The 17,814-nt window shown below is 43.6% G+C and overlaps 2 protein-coding genes, 1 long non-coding RNA gene and 1 pseudogene across 16 annotated transcripts in view; 1 reads left to right on the top strand and 3 right to left on the bottom strand.

The window, feature by feature from the left end:
• The window catches only part of LOC132693683 (uncharacterized), a 189,912-nt gene that overhangs the window by 36,391 nt on the left and 135,707 nt on the right, over window positions 1–17,814 (bottom strand). The gene's annotated exons all lie outside the window — the stretch shown is intronic.
• The window catches only part of LOC132677018 (uncharacterized), a 76,641-nt gene that overhangs the window by 55,752 nt on the left and 3,075 nt on the right, over window positions 1–17,814 (top strand). For 12 of the 14 annotated variants that reach the window (XR_014137991.1, XR_014137990.1, XR_014137989.1 and 9 more), the window contains 2 exons: window positions 16,711–17,021; window positions 17,278–17,468. Coding sequence is in view for 1 of the 14 variants with exons in the window: in XM_081796275.1 (XP_081652401.1) it covers window positions 16,711–16,765 (55 nt within the window). In the remaining 13 variants the exon portion in view is untranslated. Of the gene's footprint in view, window positions 1–16,710; window positions 17,206–17,277; window positions 17,469–17,814 lie in introns of those variants that run through there. The other 2 variants (XR_014137992.1, XM_081796275.1) reach the window with 2 other exon arrangements.
• The window catches only part of EP300 (EP300 lysine acetyltransferase), an 83,736-nt gene continuing 65,923 nt past the window's right edge, over window positions 2–17,814 (bottom strand). Inside the window, exons 21-31 of the mRNA XM_078449406.2 lie at window positions 15,455–15,511; window positions 14,568–14,645; window positions 12,775–12,842; window positions 10,235–10,385; window positions 9,975–10,121; window positions 9,262–9,375; window positions 8,169–8,334; window positions 7,241–7,405; window positions 6,014–6,175; window positions 3,604–3,885; window positions 2–3,344 (exon numbers count right to left, since the gene is read on the bottom strand). Coding sequence (XP_078305532.1) covers window positions 1,143–3,344; window positions 3,604–3,885; window positions 6,014–6,175; window positions 7,241–7,405; window positions 8,169–8,334; window positions 9,262–9,375; window positions 9,975–10,121; window positions 10,235–10,385; window positions 12,775–12,842; window positions 14,568–14,645; window positions 15,455–15,511 — 3,592 coding nt within the window. The 3' untranslated portion in view covers window positions 2–1,142. The remainder of the gene's footprint in view (window positions 3,345–3,603; window positions 3,886–6,013; window positions 6,176–7,240; window positions 7,406–8,168; window positions 8,335–9,261; window positions 9,376–9,974; window positions 10,122–10,234; window positions 10,386–12,774; window positions 12,843–14,567; window positions 14,646–15,454; window positions 15,512–17,814) is intronic.
• On the bottom strand, window positions 10,756–10,850 carry LOC132660468 (U6 spliceosomal RNA; annotated as a pseudogene).

Here is a 17,814-nt window from a genome sequence, read left to right as displayed (position 1 = left end):
ATCTGTCTCACACAGTTTATTTAACAATAGGTAATAAGAAATCAAATTTAACAGTCTATACAGTGATCCAAAGTTCATATTTATAAGTAATCAACTTTAATTGCATGATTTACAACAGTTGAGGGTTTTTGCTTTCTATTTTCAAGTTTTACAGAAAGTGTGTGTGTGTGTGTGTGTGTGTGTGTGTGTGTGTGTGTGTATGGGGGTGGGGGCAGGGTAAGGAGGAAGAAAGCAAGCAAAGAAGAAACCCCAGGGATATTTTGCATGTTAAAATCATCCCGCTGGAATCGTTTCTTACCCTCTTTTTAATTTTTTCCTTTGTTAGATGTAAAAATAACGAAAAAAATTCTTTCAAGAAACAGAACCACAATATATAATACATCAATTTGGCAGCTGCCCCTGTATATTTTGAAAAAGTCATTTTTCTCTCTACATGTACAAATTATTTTAATACTTGAAGTTTTTACGCTCAGACTTACGGAATAGAAAATTTTCTGGAGCACAAAAGTTGACTTGAGGGGAGGAAAGGAGTTTTTTTTTTTGTTTTTTTTTTGTTTTTTTTTTTACATTTTTAAAAGAATGAACATCTTTGCACCCAGAGAAAAAAAATTGGTATTTTAATATATATTTATATATATTTATATATATATAGAATGTAATTTTAAAGTAACATTAACCCCTTTTGTCCTCTGGTTTTAGAAATGTTCTAACTCTTCCATAAAGTGAGGAAAATAGGGAAAAATGTCAACCATCTGCACCAGTAAATAATAACTATTAATATTACATATTTTCATTAATTTAAAAAAAATAATAAAACCTATTGGAGGTGCAAGGCAGGAGCATATGGTTGGCTTCACGGACCTCAGCCTCCTCCCAGTGCACACTTGAACCACACACACAAGGGGGGAAAAAAAGGCTGGTGGGAAACCAGCCATAACAAAAATATATTCTTTGTATTCTATCATCCCTCAGGTTCATCTCGCATGTTTGCTTCAAACCACAAACAGCTACTGCACAGTTCTTATGTGTTCCACGGAAAATTGTCTTTTAGGCTAAGAAAGATTCAAAAAAATTGTTTTCAGTACAAAAAGTCTTGTTAAGAGAAAATAATTTTTTTGCTCCCAAAATACTACAAGGTGTCTCTAGTGTATGTCTAGTGTACTCTGTGAGAGGTTTGAATTCAAGTCTGAGTTATCGGTGCTGAGTCCCAGGTCCGTGGCGCTTGCACCATGGAGGTTTGCCATGCCTGGATTGCTAGCGAGCTGAGAAAGCATTGAACTCTGGTCCGGGCTGGCAAAATGCCCTTGTTCCATGGGGTTGGCCTGGGCAGCTACCAGTCCAGGATGTGGAGAACTGGTCTGTGGGGACACGTGGTGTGGAGAAGGCTGAGGCTGCATCCTCGGGGAAGGGCTGGAGTGGGGGGGCTGGGACTGTGGCCGCGGAGAAGGGACAGGCTGGGGTGAACGCACTTGATTGGAGAGAGAAGAAGGGATCTGCTGGCCTTGGAGGTGTGGGGACTGAGCCTGGTTTGGGAGCATATGCTGTTGGGGGCTCATGGGGTTGGGCTGAGCGGGGGACCCCATCTGTTGCTGGAGGAGTCGCTGCTGATACGCCTGCAGACTGGCTCCTGCCTCGGCTCCCAAGGCCTGGGGGAGCTGGCCCATCGGTCCCATGTTCCCTTGTTGCATCTGTTGCATGTGATGCTGCATCCGCTGCTGCTGCTGCTGCTGCTGCGGTGGGGGGTAGCCAACTCCCTGGGGTTGCTGGAACTGGTTGTGGTTGGCCATTCCAGGGCCGATTCCGGGCCCGGCTCCCTGCTGCTGCTGCTGCATCATCTGCTGCCGTCTCAAGAGGTCTCGGAACTGTGAAGGCATGGCGTTGTGATTCATGTTCATCTGCTGAGCCTGGGGGCTCATCCCTCCCATGGGCGGCTGGAGTTGCTGCTGCGGTGGCTGCTGCTGCGGCAGGCCGGCCCTCTGGACGCCTGCCTGCATGGGGTTCATGTTCGGCATGGCCGGATTAGAGTGGACGCCCTGCTGGCCCGGCATGGTAGGTGGCTGCAGCCCCGGCTGGCCCTGGGGCATGCCAGGCTGCCCGGGGAGGGGCTGTTGGTTAGAGTTGGCATACTTGGCAGCCCGCTGCTTGATGAACGCGGCCAACAGCTGGGGGTTGGCGTGAAGGATACTAAGCACCTGTTGCTGCTGTAGGGGAGAGCTGGGAGACCTGAGAGTCCGCAAAAGGTTTTGTAAGGCTTGTTGAGACACAGTGCCTGGTTTGAGAGGGCTCACGCCTACCTGGCCCAGTCCCGGTTGGGGAGCCATATTCAAGGGCTGACCGTGCTGGGCCACTGACATCATGGCCGGCCTTGGCATCCCGGGCTGCAGTTGCTGGGGTTGAGGCAAGCCTCCTTGGGCCCACGGCGGCTGTTGCTGCATGCCCGTGGGCCCCATCCCTGGCTCCAAATGCCCACTGGGACCTCTGGCCATGGGGGGTGGGTTCATACCCATGGGGGCCATCGGAGTCATCTGGGGCATCTGGTGCTGGATTGGCCTCTGAAAAATTTGCACGTGGGCCATCTGGCGCTGCGTCTCGGCCGCCCTCTGAATCTGCATTGCCATTTCCACTGCCGCAGGTGGGGGCCCCGGAAGGGGTGGCTGAGCAGTCTGAGGGGGGGTCGGAGGGGTCACCTGGCCCGCCGCCTTACCCTGGGAGACAGGGCCAGGAGCCTGAGTCCTAGGCAAGTAGGGTGGCATGCTGTTGGGAGGGGTAGGCTGGGGCTGAGAGGGGGGCTGGGGTTGGGGCGTCTGCGGGGTGGTGGGCTGCTGGCCGGTGGGCGTGGTGGGCGTGGCGGGAGTCGGGGAGGGCAGGCCTTGTTGCTGCCCCACCACGCCGGTCCGCTGCATGCTGGCCATCCTCCTGCGGAGCATCTGGGCCTGCTGCAGCCGGTGCTGCAGCTGCTGCTGCCGGAGCTTTTGCTTGATGTTGAGGCAGAAGGGCACCGGGCACTTGTTCTCCTGGCAGTGCTTGGCATGGTAGCAGCACAGGGCGATGAGCTGCTTGCAGATGGGGCAGCCTCCATTGGTTTTCCGCTTGCAGCCCTTGGTGTGCTGCACGACCCGCTTCATCTTCTGGCAGGACGGCAGCGAGCAGTTGGCGTTGCGGCACTGGCAGGCGTGCACCAGGGACTGGATGCAGCGCTGGATGCTCAGGCGGCGAGAGTCTCCTGGGCTCTGGGTGGCCGCGGCCTGCTGGCTGTTGCTCTCATCATCTAGGCCGAGACCTAGTTTCTCCATTTTGTGGTCATGGTTTTTAGTGTTATAGCAGGTGATACACAAATCGTAATCCTGGGGGAGAAACAGGCACAGTCAACTCTCCAAGATTTAAGTCATTCAGAAACATTGCATGTATTCTGCTGGGGTCCCAAAGGCCCCTTTGAGAAAGACCCTTCAGCTCTACCATGAAAATCTGAGAAGCAGGCCCGTCCCACTCTGCGCGACTTTTCACCCCTGGCACTGGGCGCAGACCTGTGTGACATGTGCAGGCACTGCCTCTCAGGAACCCAGAACACCCCAGCACCCTCCGCTCCCCACCCCTGGGGCCTACCTCGCACACGGTGCAGTGCCAGCGCGTCTCCACGTGGTGCTTGCACTCGTTGCACGTGTAGACAAAGCGGTCCTGGCTCTGGGTGTGCAGCTCCACCAGCATACACATGGTGGACCACTGGGCTCTGCGCAGTGAAGAGAACTCCAGGTGCTTGTCCCTTGCGAGGGTAAGGAAGGCATCCCGCCCATCCATCAGATCGCAGGGGATGAGGGGGTCAGGGTCAACAATGGGAGGCAGGGAGTTGGCGGCAGGGCCGGCGATGAGACGGATCACAAAGAAGACCTGTGAAGCAGACAACCTCAGTCTGACTCTGGAACAAGAGCGCTGCGTGGCACCAGGCCAATGGCAGCAAACAGGTGAGTCGAGCTGAATGCCCGTGAGGCCGGGGCCGCTGGAAGAGCTTACAATCACACAAGGTCCCACGACATAGCCCTTGCTTTCTCCTGCTCACAAGCCTCTCGTCTCTTCTCTGAGAACGACTACAATGGGCCTGAAATCGACAGCTTGTTACCTTCTCGTTAATGATCCCTTCAAAACAAGAAGGGTCTGGGGCAAGCACAGTGCACGGACAGTGCACATTTTGCCCCAAAGTGGTCTACTCTAAGACTGAATCCATGGTTGGACCTGAATCAAGAGGGAACAAGTCAGACAGATCCAAATTGAGGGACATCCTACGAAACACTTTTTGGCCTTGACTTACAACAAACGGCCATGTTATGAAACAAAAGAAAGCCAGGAACCGAGACGTGGCAGCTCAACCTGACACACAATCCTTAACTGGAGCGGAAGGGCCAGACATTAGATGGTGGCACTGGGGGAAGTCTTCTGAGTGTGAAGCCACAGTGTGGTTAAGCAAAGGAGGTGTTCTTCCTTAGCTTGAATGGGATAAAGAAAAGACGTAGCAAAACACGAACAACTGGTGAATCTCAGCAAGGGCTATAGCAGGGGGTCCACTATGCAACTCTCCGCAAGTTCGAAATGTTAAAAAGTTGGTGGGGATGGGAAAGAAAAAACAAAACAAAACAAAACCTTCTTAGCTCTTGCTGCAGAAACAGCAAAATTTTTGTTCATTAAATTCTGAAAGGACACAATCACCATGAACTACTATAACCATTAGTGTAAAGGCTGCAACAGGAAGCTGATATTGTAGGTCTTTTTTACATTAACTAGTCTCTAAATGTGAAACCTCATTACACTGAAAAATGTACCTTTAAGAGATCAGGACCTTGTGAGCAACTGTGGTACTGGACACTATATTCTACCAGTTTCCCAGAGACCAGCGAACTGGCAGTAACACTTGTAATATACTTGGGCAGCAGTGTTTGCATAAAACAAGAGCCTTAAGACACATTTCCAGAAAAAGAACATACAGCAAGAGAGCACACTTAGTAGAGACACATCTCAAACAGATGCCAAAAGTTAAAAGCATCAAAGAACCTTGACGTGTGCTAGACCTTGTAATATTGTGGCTCAAAGAAAAGCATTCAAAGCGAGGAAGAGCATTTTGAAAATGTGACGCACAGGAAAGCATTGAATCTAACAAGTGGGGAATGCCTGTAATAAATCACTCAAAACAGAGGCAAATAAAACCATCTGGTGACTCCCTTGGAAATCTTTACTATGGCCAACCTTCCAGTAACGATCATGATTACTTCCATTGTACGTTACCCTCCAGCTAAGACAACAAACCCAAGTTGACGACCTCAGACTCTAATTCCCACTATTTACATCTTCAGAGTAAATAAAATCATAGACTACATCCACAACTTAAGTCAAACGTATTACAATGTACTCTAAGGGTATTTCCCAACTATCCTGTTATGCTAGAATCTTGTGACACAAAATCTTGCTTGAAATAGTAACTATTAATGGTTGAGAATATCAAATGAGGCACCCACTAGAACTCAGACGTCCTGATGGTTACAAACAGAGTTGGACAGGGGGGTGCCTGGGTGGCTCAGTTGGTTAAGGGTCCGACTTCAGCTCAGGTCATGATCTCATAGTTCCTGAGTTTGAGTCCTATGTCGGGCTCTCTGCTGTCATCACAGAGCCCACTTCAGATCCTCTGTCTCCACCCTCTCTTTGCCCCTCTCCCACTCATGCTCTCTCTCAAAAACAAACAAACAAACAAACAAAAAAACCCCAGACAGGCTATGCTTATGCTTTTAATGTATGAGGCACGATCCAAAGCCATCAAGATTTCTAACACAGCTGCAAATCAAAGCATCCGTATCACTTCCTGTTCTTACCTCCTATTCTAGCTAGCCTCTTTTCTTCCTTCTTACTCCTCGGATGATTTCTTTCTTCTGAATTTCAAATGGTCTGTTGTGCTCGTGTTTAATGCCAACCATGGTAGGCAGTGTTTCAGAACCCCTGCCCTGCTTTTCCTCCCAAAATGGCCACACCTTACCTCTTTGTGTTTTTCCATTGTGGCATACAGCTTCTGCGAGAGGTCGTTGGACACATTGGGCATGCCTGGCTTCTTCTTGTTGCCCCTACTGAGGCTGCTCTTATTTTTGCTGGTTTTCTTATTATTTTTCTTTTTAGCATTTTTGCTGTCTCCCTTTGTCACCTGCAGGTTAACAGAGGGGACAAGAAAATGTTAACATTTTTGTTAAGAAGTGATTTGAATGATACTAATGGTAGAAGGATCCTCCTTTTGACACTAGAGATTCTAATCTTATGCCTTCTGCCAACTTTTACACGTACCCTATTTTTTAAGCTGTTACTTACAGTGAACTAAAGGTTACTAAAGTTTTTGTACTAATTTTCTCCCAGTGAAGAATCCCTACACTAAGATCCCTCAATAAGGCAATGGCAGTCTTAGCTTTTTGATAAGAGCCTCACAGTTTGGAGACCCCTGAGATCTATCCATCCTATTCCAGAATTGAGGACAGGGAACAAGGAGTAGCAGTGTGGGATACTGAAGAATACACTGGAAGCAGGGAGCCAAACACCTTGGTTTCATTTCCTTCCACTCACATTCTAGAATTTTATGAGTCTACTGTAAAAAATATAACAACAGCTTGAAAAGACAACTCAAACTACAAGGCTATGAAGAGTTCAACAGGCTACTTAAAGGGTGACTTTAGTAGTTTGGACTCAACGAAGACCATTCTAGCTACGCTATGGAGAAATAACTGACCAGGAAAATCTCAGATGGTCCTCTGACAAAAGCCAGGTTGTGTATGGACGACTGGCAAACTCTGGCCCAGGCCTGTTTTCATATGGCTAAGAATGGTATGTACATGTATAAAGTAGTGTTAAAAAAAAAAAAAAAGCCCCAAATATTCATGATCAGGATCTTTACAGGAAGTACTTTGCCACCTCCTGCTCTATATAGGTGATTCTTCTATCAGTTTTTCAGGGTTTCCTTCCTTCTGTTTTCCATTACCAGAAATCCAAGGTTCCATTTTAAAAGGGGGGGGGGGGGGGGAGGAGGGCAACATCTGATGTTAAAAAGGTTTAAAACCATGGAAAAAGAACATTAGTAACTTATCTAAGCCAATTATTTCTTGACCAATTTAAGGAGCTCTTTCACACCTGAGAGCTTTAGACCTAGTCAAAACTTGAAGCCCGCACCTGATTACCCATGAGAATCAAGGCAGAAGCTGGAAAGAAAATGCAAAGCCCTTACATCTGTGCTTTCGTTGCTGGTGTTTTCTTCTCTCTTTCTCTCTTCCTCCTCCTGTTCCAGTTCTTTAATGCTCTCTTCCAGAACATTGGGCCAGAAATCACCCTCAAAGTAAGGCAACTCCTTTGCACTTGTTAATCGATCTTCAGTAGCTTGTTTAAAAATATCCTGTGAAAATACCCAGGTACAAATAGTTTTTTTTTACAAAAAGCATTTACCATACAAAAACAGTCATAGCTAATAGATACAAGAAACGTGAAAGTTTAAAATGTCATCTGAAAGAAAGGTGGCAGAGATTTTATACCTAAGCCCCATGGCCCGAGGAGACATTCAGTCATAAACAATGAAAAATCATGGTCTGCAGTCAGTATTTCTGGTTTTGTCTTTCCTCTTTGCCTGTGAGGACAGGGAGATTACCTGCCTTTATACAAAGTAGGAAATTATCCTGCTAGGACCAATGGCAGAGGCAGAGGCATCATCAATCACACTGTGGCCTTTACTACTCCTGATAACACAAGACACTGTAATGTGAGGAATGCCTGCCTTATACCCATCCCCCACCTCCTGAGAAATGTGTTCAAAACAACCTAAACTACAAATACTGGAAACTGCATGGCTACAGACCCGCTCTCTATGCTGCTCGGGAAACAACCAGTTGGTGCTCTTCTCCCCAGGAGTTAACAACAGATAAGAAACTTATCTGTTCAAGTTCTTATCGTGAGATGCTCTCTAATCGTGAATGGCTAAAATACATTTTTCGTCACATCTTTAAAAGAGATTTGTTGATCTAAGTCTCTTTTAAAACGGTTTTTCTTGCTTTGAAAAAGGGAGAACAAACAGAAGATTTTTGTTAAGATAGTCAAATGACAGAATACAGAGCAGCAGGATTAGTAAATTTCCAGTTCTGTCATCGCCCCTCACTCCTCCTGACCTTGTAGTCATGGACGATTCGCTCAGACACGGCCTTGTCAAGCATCTTTTTATACCACTCCTGCAGTCGCTTGGGCTTCGGTATCTTCTGGTCAGGAGGATGGCAATGGAAGATATAGTCATCTCCCTCGCTTGGGGGACATGCCCAAATATGCCCTGTTGTATATCTATCAACACAAATAGATGGAATATTCAAGAGAAAAATTTATCATCCATTCCAGAAAGAATGCTACAAGATGGGAGTCAGTACAGAAACCAATGATTTTTTTTTTTTGTTTTTTTTACAAGATAATACAAAAGTGTACAATTTAGCATCAGATCAAAATTCTTAGGCCAGAACCAGGCATAACCCTGGATCTAAAAATCCCAAAAAAAGACCCCAAAAAAGCTGCATTTGAAGACCCAAAAACTACAATGCAAAGGAATATGGGTCCATTCCAACAAGAGAGCTAAACGAGATGCAAAATGTTAAGAGTAATAACTTGCAAGGTGAAGTGGTGAATATCCTTAAGCACACACGTATACTTGAAGGTAAGGAACCAGTCTGATATATGTATCTCCTGACCTTAGTCTGTTTTTGGTTCTGAAACCCAGGTTTCAGAGATCAACTGCCGTTTTAAGATTCTGGCCTTAAGTAACAATCAACCTTCAAATCAAACTGTACCCAACAGCTTAAATGAACTAAATAAAACCAATCTGGGACAAGTACAACTAGGGTCAAAATATCCCTTACTGTCAGACTGGCAGCACTGAGAAAAGGGGCCAAAAAGTCACATATCTGTACGTTTTAACTTAGGTCTTACCACAACAACACAGTGATTAGTTTAAAACCTAGTTAGTTTAAGCTAATTGCTTTTAAAAAATAGCATTTATCAGGGTGCCTGGGTGGTTGAGTTGGTTAAGTGTCTGACTTTGGCTGAGATCAGGATCTTGCGGATTTTGAGTTCTACCCCGCATCAGGCTTTGTGCTGTAAGTGCGAAGCCTGCATCGGATCCTCTGTCTCCCTCTCTTTTTGCCCCTTCGCTGTTCGCGCACTCTCAAAAATAAATGATCAAAAAAAAAAAGTAAAAATAGTATTGATCAATATTCTTACCCTAATTTCTTGACGTATTCTAAATATCCAATTAGAATTTCATGATACACTGCGGTCCTCAAGCATTTAGGACGGAAGAAATGAACACTGTCGAGGTATGATATGTAAACTCTCCTATACGAAGTGGGGAGAAAGAAACCAAGTCAAGAAACCAACGCCTTATGTGACTTGTGACATTATATTTTCTCTCTTCTGGTTTTTTTTTTTTTCTTTTTTTTTACCTCATTTGTAATGCACATCACGTAGTCACAGATAAATGACTAGACTGTGAACACTTCAGGGGAGTTTCATGAGCCTATGGCTCTATTCTAATCTCAGTACCCGGTAGAGCCTGAAGCAGAGTATATGAATCAGTATTTATGGATCCAAATGTATTCTGGCAGTGTTCTTATTCTGGCCTTTATACTATTTTGGAAACAAGAAATTCAAAACCATATCCTAACTTTTTTTGTGTGACATTCTTTCACATACCTCTCAGGCAAGGTACTTGTTAACACAATCTAGATTTAAGCCCACTGCTTCCCACTTCTGATTTGAGGCTATTGTTCATATCCCCTTCCTGATATACTAAGGCCACAGAAGAGTGTTACTGAGCAGTGAGAATCCACATTTCCATTTCCAAACCAAGTACATCAGTTTCTTGCCCATGATGCTTTTTGCCTATTAAACTTCAAACTCCCATTTAAATTGGAAGGCAGATGTTTAATTCCTACCTCTGGTTGGGCGGAGGGCAGTCAGAGCCATACTCTTGAACGTGCATGCCAAAGAAACATAAGTCAACACCGTCTATCTCTTCAAAGGCAAAGAGGGCTTTGGTTCGGTATGGAAAGGATTCTGCCATCTCTCCACTATCTACAAACCTACACAATTCAGATTAGAGGGAAAAACCACAACACCTCATCAGAATCATCAGCAGTGACTGTATAAGCATTTGCAGAACCACAGGAGAAGAAAAGGGAAAATTACTAGATACCTTGCTTTCATGCCTGGTTTGACTTCCACGGTTTTGTCAGAAGCATGAACTACCCGAACAGTGACTTCTCCTGACTCAGGGTGATTTTGTCGCCTAAGAAAGTCATTCACACGATTCTCCAGAAAGGTGCCAAGCCTGGTAGATGGCAACCCTAGGAATGTAGAAGTGAAAAGTTCAGTTGTAACCACAGTGCAAATTTATTTCTATCAAGTCTTAGACTTCAATATCAAATATCATTTCTGTTGGTATAAATAGGATAAACTTTTATTAAAAGCTAGCAATGTGGGGGTTCCCGGGTGGCCTGGTCGGTTAAGTGTCGGACTTTGGCTCAGGTCATGATCTCATGGTTCATGACTTCGAGCCCTGTGTCAGGCTCAGTGCTGACAGCTCAGAGCCTGGAGCCTGCTTCAGATTCTGTGTCTCCCCTGCTCTCTCAAAAAAAAAAAAAAAAAAAAAAACATTAAAAAAATTAAAACAAAAAACAAAAAACAATGTGGTCAATACTTGAAAACAATTTTTAAAAAAATATGGACTATTCCACAAATTTGTGTACCAACCTTGCACAGGAGCAATGCAAATCTTTATATCATTCCAATTTTAGTATAGATTTTAGTATAGGTGAGGCAGGCATGGTAGCCAATACTTAAAAAAAAAAATTTTTTTTTAAATGTTTATTTTTGAGAGACAGAGCGAGTGAGTGAGAGCGTGCGCATGAGTGGGGAAGAGTAGAGAGAGAGGGAGACACAGAATCCGAAACAGGCTCCAGGTTCTGAGCTGTCAGCACAGAGCCCGACACGGGGCTGGAACTCACAAACTGCGAGATCATGACCTGAGCCGAAGCCGGACGCTCAACGGACTGAGCCACCCAGGCGCCCTGGTAGCCAATACTTTTTAAATGTTCTCCCCTAACCTTTTAGTTGAAAAAATGTCCAATCTCAGATGTTAAAACAAAGAACAGCCATATGCACTTTCCCTTGACTAGTAGTAATATTTAAAAATAACAATGGCTGGGTATTAGGAAAAACCGTGCAGGAGTAAAAGCAACCTGTCGGTCAGCAAAAAATTGCAAAGGCATCTACAAAATTAAATCAAATACTATCGCGAGATAATACCAACTGTATGATACAATCTTTGACTACCACTCCCCCAAATCCCCAATCAAGATTATAAAAGAAGCCCCAACTAATGGTATGGATAAAACTGAGGTAATGACTCATGGGATGGCAACTCTGGACAAATATTTCCACATGTGGCCCCTGTTAAGAAATGCCCCAAATATGAAGAAATGTAGGAAAAAGAAAAACATGTATCCAGCGCACCTGGGTAGCTCAGTCAGTTGAACATCCGAATCTTGATTTTGGGTCAGGTCACGATCTCACGTTTTGTGGGATTGAGCCCTGCGTCAGATTCTGTCTCCCCCTTTCTGTCTGCCCCCCTACCCCCAGAGGTCTCCCTCCCTCCAAGAAACATTAACAAACAAACAAGAAAACCACATATCCTCCACATGTACAATTTTTTCCCTTAAGTCTAATGAATTTCTCTAATGTTTATTTAAACATTTATTTTTTTTTTTAATTTTTTTTAACGTTTATTTATTTTTGAGACAGAGACAGAGCATGAACGGGGGAGGGTCAGAGAGAGGGAGACACAGAATCCGAAACAGGCTCCAGGCTCCGAGCTGTCAGCACAGAGCCCGACGCGGGGCTCGAACTCACGGACCGCGAGATCATGACCTGAGCCGAAGTCGGCCACTTAACCCACTGAGCCACCCAGGCGCCCCTATTTAAACATTTAAATAACGTTTATTGGGGGGCCTGGGTGGCTCAGTGGGTTAAGCAGCCGACTTCAGCTCAGATATGATCTCTTGGTCTGTGAGTTCGAGCCCCGCATCGGGCTCTGTGCTGATAGCTCAGGGCCTGGAGCCTGTTTCAGATTCTGAGTCTCCCTCTCTCTGGCCCTCCCCTGTTCATGCTCTGTCTCTCCCTGTCTCAAAAATAAATAAAACGTTAAAAAAATTTTTTTAAGTGATGTTTATTATTATCATGTGCACTATCAGCACAGAGTCTGATGCAGGGCTTGAATTCACAAACCATGAGATCATGACCTGATCCGAAGTCAGAAGCTTAACCGACTGAGCCATCCAGGAGCCCCAGGTCTAATGAATTTTACACCACAAAGTACATTTACTATTTACCTTTAGGTAGATTATAGAAAAAATTTTGGGTTTTGGTTCTGACTTTGCTCAATTAAATATTTTAAATAAGGTTGAAGGAAGAAAATTCATTTTGGATGGTTTATTCTTTCTTTCCTTCCTTCCTATGTATCTATGTTCTATCTAAGTTCTTTCTTTCTACCTACCTACCTACCTACCTACCTACCTACAAGTTATCTCTATACCCAACAAGGGGCTTGAACTCATGACCAGAGATCAAGAGTCACACGCTCTTCCAACTGAACCAGCCAGGTGCCCCTTGGATGGTTATTTTTAACTATGCTTCAGTGAAGTATTGCCAAGATTTACCTGTAAGAATGAAACTTACTTTTAGCAGAAAATTTATTCTCTTTCCTGGTTCGTGCAGATTTCTTTAAACAGCCATCGCAGACAAATCTAAAACGTAAACCAGAACTTTGCTTACACAGCTTAGAGAAACACTTAAAGTAACATATGCCACAAAATTTACCATATATATGTACCAAGTTAAATCCAAAAGACAACCTGAGAAAAATATTTCTAAATATTTAACGAGTTAATATACAAAGAGCATTATGAAGAAATCACTAAAAGAAAAAAAAAAGTATAAAAAACCATAATTGAAAAACATGCAAAAAACCATGAGGAAATGTTAAGCATATAAACATATAAGCATTTAAACTGGTTGACATGTGACAAGATGATGGATTACAGATGAAAACAAGAATTTGTTTGGCCAATCACATTGGCAAAAATCCAAATGCCTACTGGCAGGAATGTAAATAAGTACACTTTGAGAGGAGTACCAGTAGATTTATTTATATGTATCTATATATCTCTATCTACGTATCTATGCAGGGCTTGAACTCATAACCCTGAGATCAAGAGTCAGACATTTAACAGACTGAGCCACCCAGGAGCCCCAGTACCAACAGATTTAGAAGGTACACTCTTTGTCTGAATTATTTAAGGACGTGTGCATAAGCAGAATTTCTTACAAAAACTTGAGAACATACAAGCGCTCATTAACCAGGTGACTGACCTTAAATTGCAAGAATCACTGCAAGTCTCTCAACTATTCCTACCTAGTCTGTAATTAAGGAGAACAGGCAAAAGGCATATCTAAAGACAAGCCATATACACATCAAATGACTGTGATTTTCCCTGTGTGTTATTTTTGAGAAATGTGTAGATTAGCTGCCTCTTTTCTGTGACCTCCAAACCAGCATCAACAAAGCGTAGAGCAGTGCAGACATCCCATCTTTAAGTTTTTATTATTCATTTAAGTAATCTCTATCCCCAATATAGGGCTCGAACTTGTGACCCTGAGATCGTCACATGCTCTTCTGACCGAGCCAGCCAGGCACCCCTAGATCCCATCTGAATGAGTCACTTCATGCATAGACACTCCCACCCTTGGAACAGAGCTGGGATCAACTCCCATTCCTGGAGAGTAAAAGGAGACCCAGAGTAGCAGACAAGTGTCAGAATGGACAAAAATCCACTCATTGCTGACAAAGTCTTTGATAATATGAAGCTTGAGTAAATACATGGAGAATATTCAGAAACAGAACATGGGGCTCAAGAATAGCTTGTTTATTAAAGTCCATACCTAGTCATTTTTATGAAACTCTGTCTTCACTGGACAATAGCCATGAAACTTACTGTCCAACCCCCAAAACATCAAATCCTAACCAGCATCACCATTTAGCATATCATTTACAGCATGACATTTTCTCAGAGGTAACAACAGAGCTGCCCCATCGACACCCTCCAGATCTTCTAATTTTTCTACTGTTGCCAGTATAAGTAGCGTTCAAAACCTGGCAACTTTAATTGCTTCTAACACACCCCTTTGCTAGTTTTCAGGTGCTAGAGATTTCTTATCTCTACTGATTTTTCAAAAACATTTATTTTTGATATAGATTCTTTACAAGAGAACTTTAAAAACCAACAGAGTAAAATATCTGTATTTGGATTAAAGCAATGCATGCAAATTAAAAGACCTATATTTTTGGATTCTAGCTTACTAAATGTTTTAAAAGTGAATTTTAATTATCTCTTCCCATTCCCACTGCAAAACCAAAAACTTGCTAAAATGCACAATGAAAAGTAACTCTAGAAAAAATACTGCCATCTCACCCAGATGGCCAAATGATTTCATGATGAAGCACACAGATCTGATGCATCTTTCTTCCACACTCTGTACATTCAACAAACCTGAAAATGAAAAGCCAAGTCAAGATGAAATCCAAACTTTAACCAAATCAAAATTTCCCAACATTTCCCTTGGTTTCTGAACAATTCAAAAGATAGCCAAACATCACATTCAAAGAAATGAATTAATAGCTATTTTTTTAAAAAGGTTTTCAGTTTTTAAAAGCTCTTTAATATTAACAGGCAGAACAAAATTCAAAAGCAATTAAGTTAAGCTACCGAATGGGAACATTTTTTTTAATTGTTTAGATTTTATTTTTAAGTAATCTCTACACCTAACATGGGGCTCAAACTCACAACCCTGGGATCAAGAGTTGCACGCTCTACCGACTGAGCCAGCCCGGTGCCCCTGAATGTGACCATTTTAAATGGACTGTGGGCAGACAGTAATAAGTGAAAGTTCACTGCTGCTTTTTTAAACTTCCAAAGAAGTCCGACACCATCCTACCCATTTTAGGCGTGCCCAGAGTACTGGCACAGTTCAGTGCTCTGAATGGCCTGGCTACAAAGTAGGGGAGCATGAAGACGTTTGAAAATGCACCAGGAAACAGGGATAGAACACAGGACACCGAGCAGAGGTGTGTTGTGGCTTCACATGGGCCCATAAAGCACCAAACTATCAGTTGGATTTAGTGAAATCTCAACGAATATGGACTATAAAGCAAAGTTCCACCTTTCTACCATCTATGCTGCACGTATGTTATGTACAGGTATCCTCAGGATATAGAACCATCTCACTGCCTCTGCAAACCAAGAGAACGAAGGAAGAAGGAACACCAAAGTGTACTGATTATTCAAGGGAAATTACTTACAGTTCAGGATCCAGTGTGTCATTTTTTCTCTTGGAAAATTGTTCTTTATTTATTGTACTAAGGAGAAAAGAGGGACACAATGAGCAAAAGTGATATGGAGAGAGGAGCAGTCTGACCACTATTCTAACCAAAGGAACAAATCTTGTAAACGAATTATACTTCTAAGAAAATACTGAGGATATCATTAAACAGGTACGTTCTTGGCTCCCACAAAACGTACAATAACATAAAGGAATGCCTTTGTTTTTAGAAAGGAATTTATAGTAAATCTATTTCCCCTTATAGGAAATGGAGAACCCAGGAACTCAACAACTGGAAACATGAGTCTGTTCTTTTCTTTCTGGAGAATTTTAACATATATTAAATATTATAACATTTATATATATGTAATTTTATATTTATGTGTATGCATAGATGTACTCATTTATTTTGAGAACAAGCGAGGAGGGGAGGGGCAGAAAGAGAGGGGGAGAGGGGGAGAGAGAGAGAGAGAGAGATGGAGGGAGGGAGGGGGAGGGGGAGGGGGAGGGGGAGAGGGAGAGGGAGAGGGAGAGGGGGAGGGGGACGGAGAGGGAGAGGGGGACGGAGAGGGGGACGGAGAGGGGGACGGAGAGGGGGACGGAGAGAGAGAGAGAAAATCCCAAGCAGGCTCCGCACCATCAGCGCAGCCTGACACGGGGCTTGAACTCATGAACTGGGATATCATGACCTGAGCCGAAATCAAGAGTTGGATGCTTAACTGACTGAGCCACCCAGGCACCCCTCTTCTTTTCCTTTTTAAATCTTGTCTACTACTCTTAACGTTAGGTGTTTATACCTTTTTTTTTTCTTTTTTAAAGATTTTATTTTTAAGTAATCTCTACAGCCAATGTGGGCTTGAATTCACAACACTGAGATCAAGAGTCACATAACTCCACTGACTGAGCCAGCCAGGTGCCCCTAGTATTTGTATCATTTAATAGTTGAATGTTCCTAGACTGAGCTATGAAAGATGGTGTATATGGGAGAAGCTAAACCACTAAAATTAATACTCTAGTCAAACAACTTTTTATATAAATAAAAAAAGCCTCAATATTAAGAATACCTATTTCAGGTTATTTACAGTTACCCAGAAAGGGTAATTTTAAAGGGTAAAAATTCTTCATTTTATAGTATTTAAGACTTTCACATGGCCTCCTATCCTGAAATCTAGCATACCACACAACTCCTAGCCTCACAAATACAGACGCTAACAGTCTTATTCCTTCTCCACCTAGAATAAACTTCAGGAGGCCCAACTGTGACTACTGCGACTCCCCTTCACAAAAATGAGGACATCTCCACCTTCAAACCGTTTCCTACTGGTTATGGTTCTAGACATTATTCTCTAAATGACCGAAGGCACTGCAACTCAAAGTGTGTTCTAAAGACCAGCAGCGCAGAAAGACCCAGAAGCTTGTCAACAATGCAGCCTCTCAGGCCCACTACAGACCTGCAGAATCGGATGGGGGTTTCTATAGTCTTCAGTGTAAGAGATGCACCGTCCTAAGGTTTAGGACATGTGGCAAGTCACTCAACTGTACCAACGGTAAGGCTGCCTTCCTTTCCACATCAGGGAAACCTAGTTAAGAGCTGTCAGCCTAATTCAATTCACCCAAGGGCAGAAAATTTCCTTAAGGCTAGACTCTACCACATCATATTTCAATAGTAACTGAAGGAAAAGTGCAACGTTAAGACTTAATTTGGAAAAGCGAACCAGTTTTTCCTCAGAAGCCCTATATTAACTAGTAATATAACAATTCCTTACTTTTTGGAATGTTCTGAACCGCTTCTGCTTATTATAGGTTAAACCAGGAAAGAAGGAACCCAAGAATATTAAAAGCACAGTAACTACATCTTAGCGATCAGAAGAACTATTAACTAATTTAGCCTACGTCTGAAATTTGTCCTGGCATTTAGCAAGAGCTTGTGAGACTGCAAACACCCAACCAGTCTCTCTCTTCTAGGTCACTCTAATAAATGGCTACGTGATGAAGGCTGTAAGGTAGTTATTTGTTCAATTCCCCTCAAACTTAAAACCGTTAATAATAAAGTTCTCTTGCACTACAGCCTTCCAGTTTTTAGGCGAAAAGCTCATTGTTTCCTTATAAAGAGAGACGAGGGGCGCCTGGGTGGTGCAGTCGGTTAAGCGTCCGACTTCAGCCAGGTCACGATCTCGCGGTCCGTGAGTTCGAGCCCCGCATCAGGCTCTGGGTTGATGGCTCGGAGCCTGGAACCTGTTTCCGATTCTGTGTCTCCCTCTCTCTCTCTGCCCCTCCCCCGTTCATGCTCTGTCTCTCTCTGTCCCAAAAATAAATAAAAAAAAAAAACGTTGAAAAAAA

Source organism: Panthera onca, chromosome B4 (assembly GCF_046562875.1).
Source record: "Panthera onca isolate mPanOnc1 chromosome B4, mPanOnc1 haplotype 2, whole genome shotgun sequence".
NCBI lineage: Eukaryota > Metazoa > Chordata > Mammalia > Carnivora > Felidae > Panthera > Panthera onca.
This window is presented reverse-complemented; position numbering and strand designations above follow the sequence as displayed.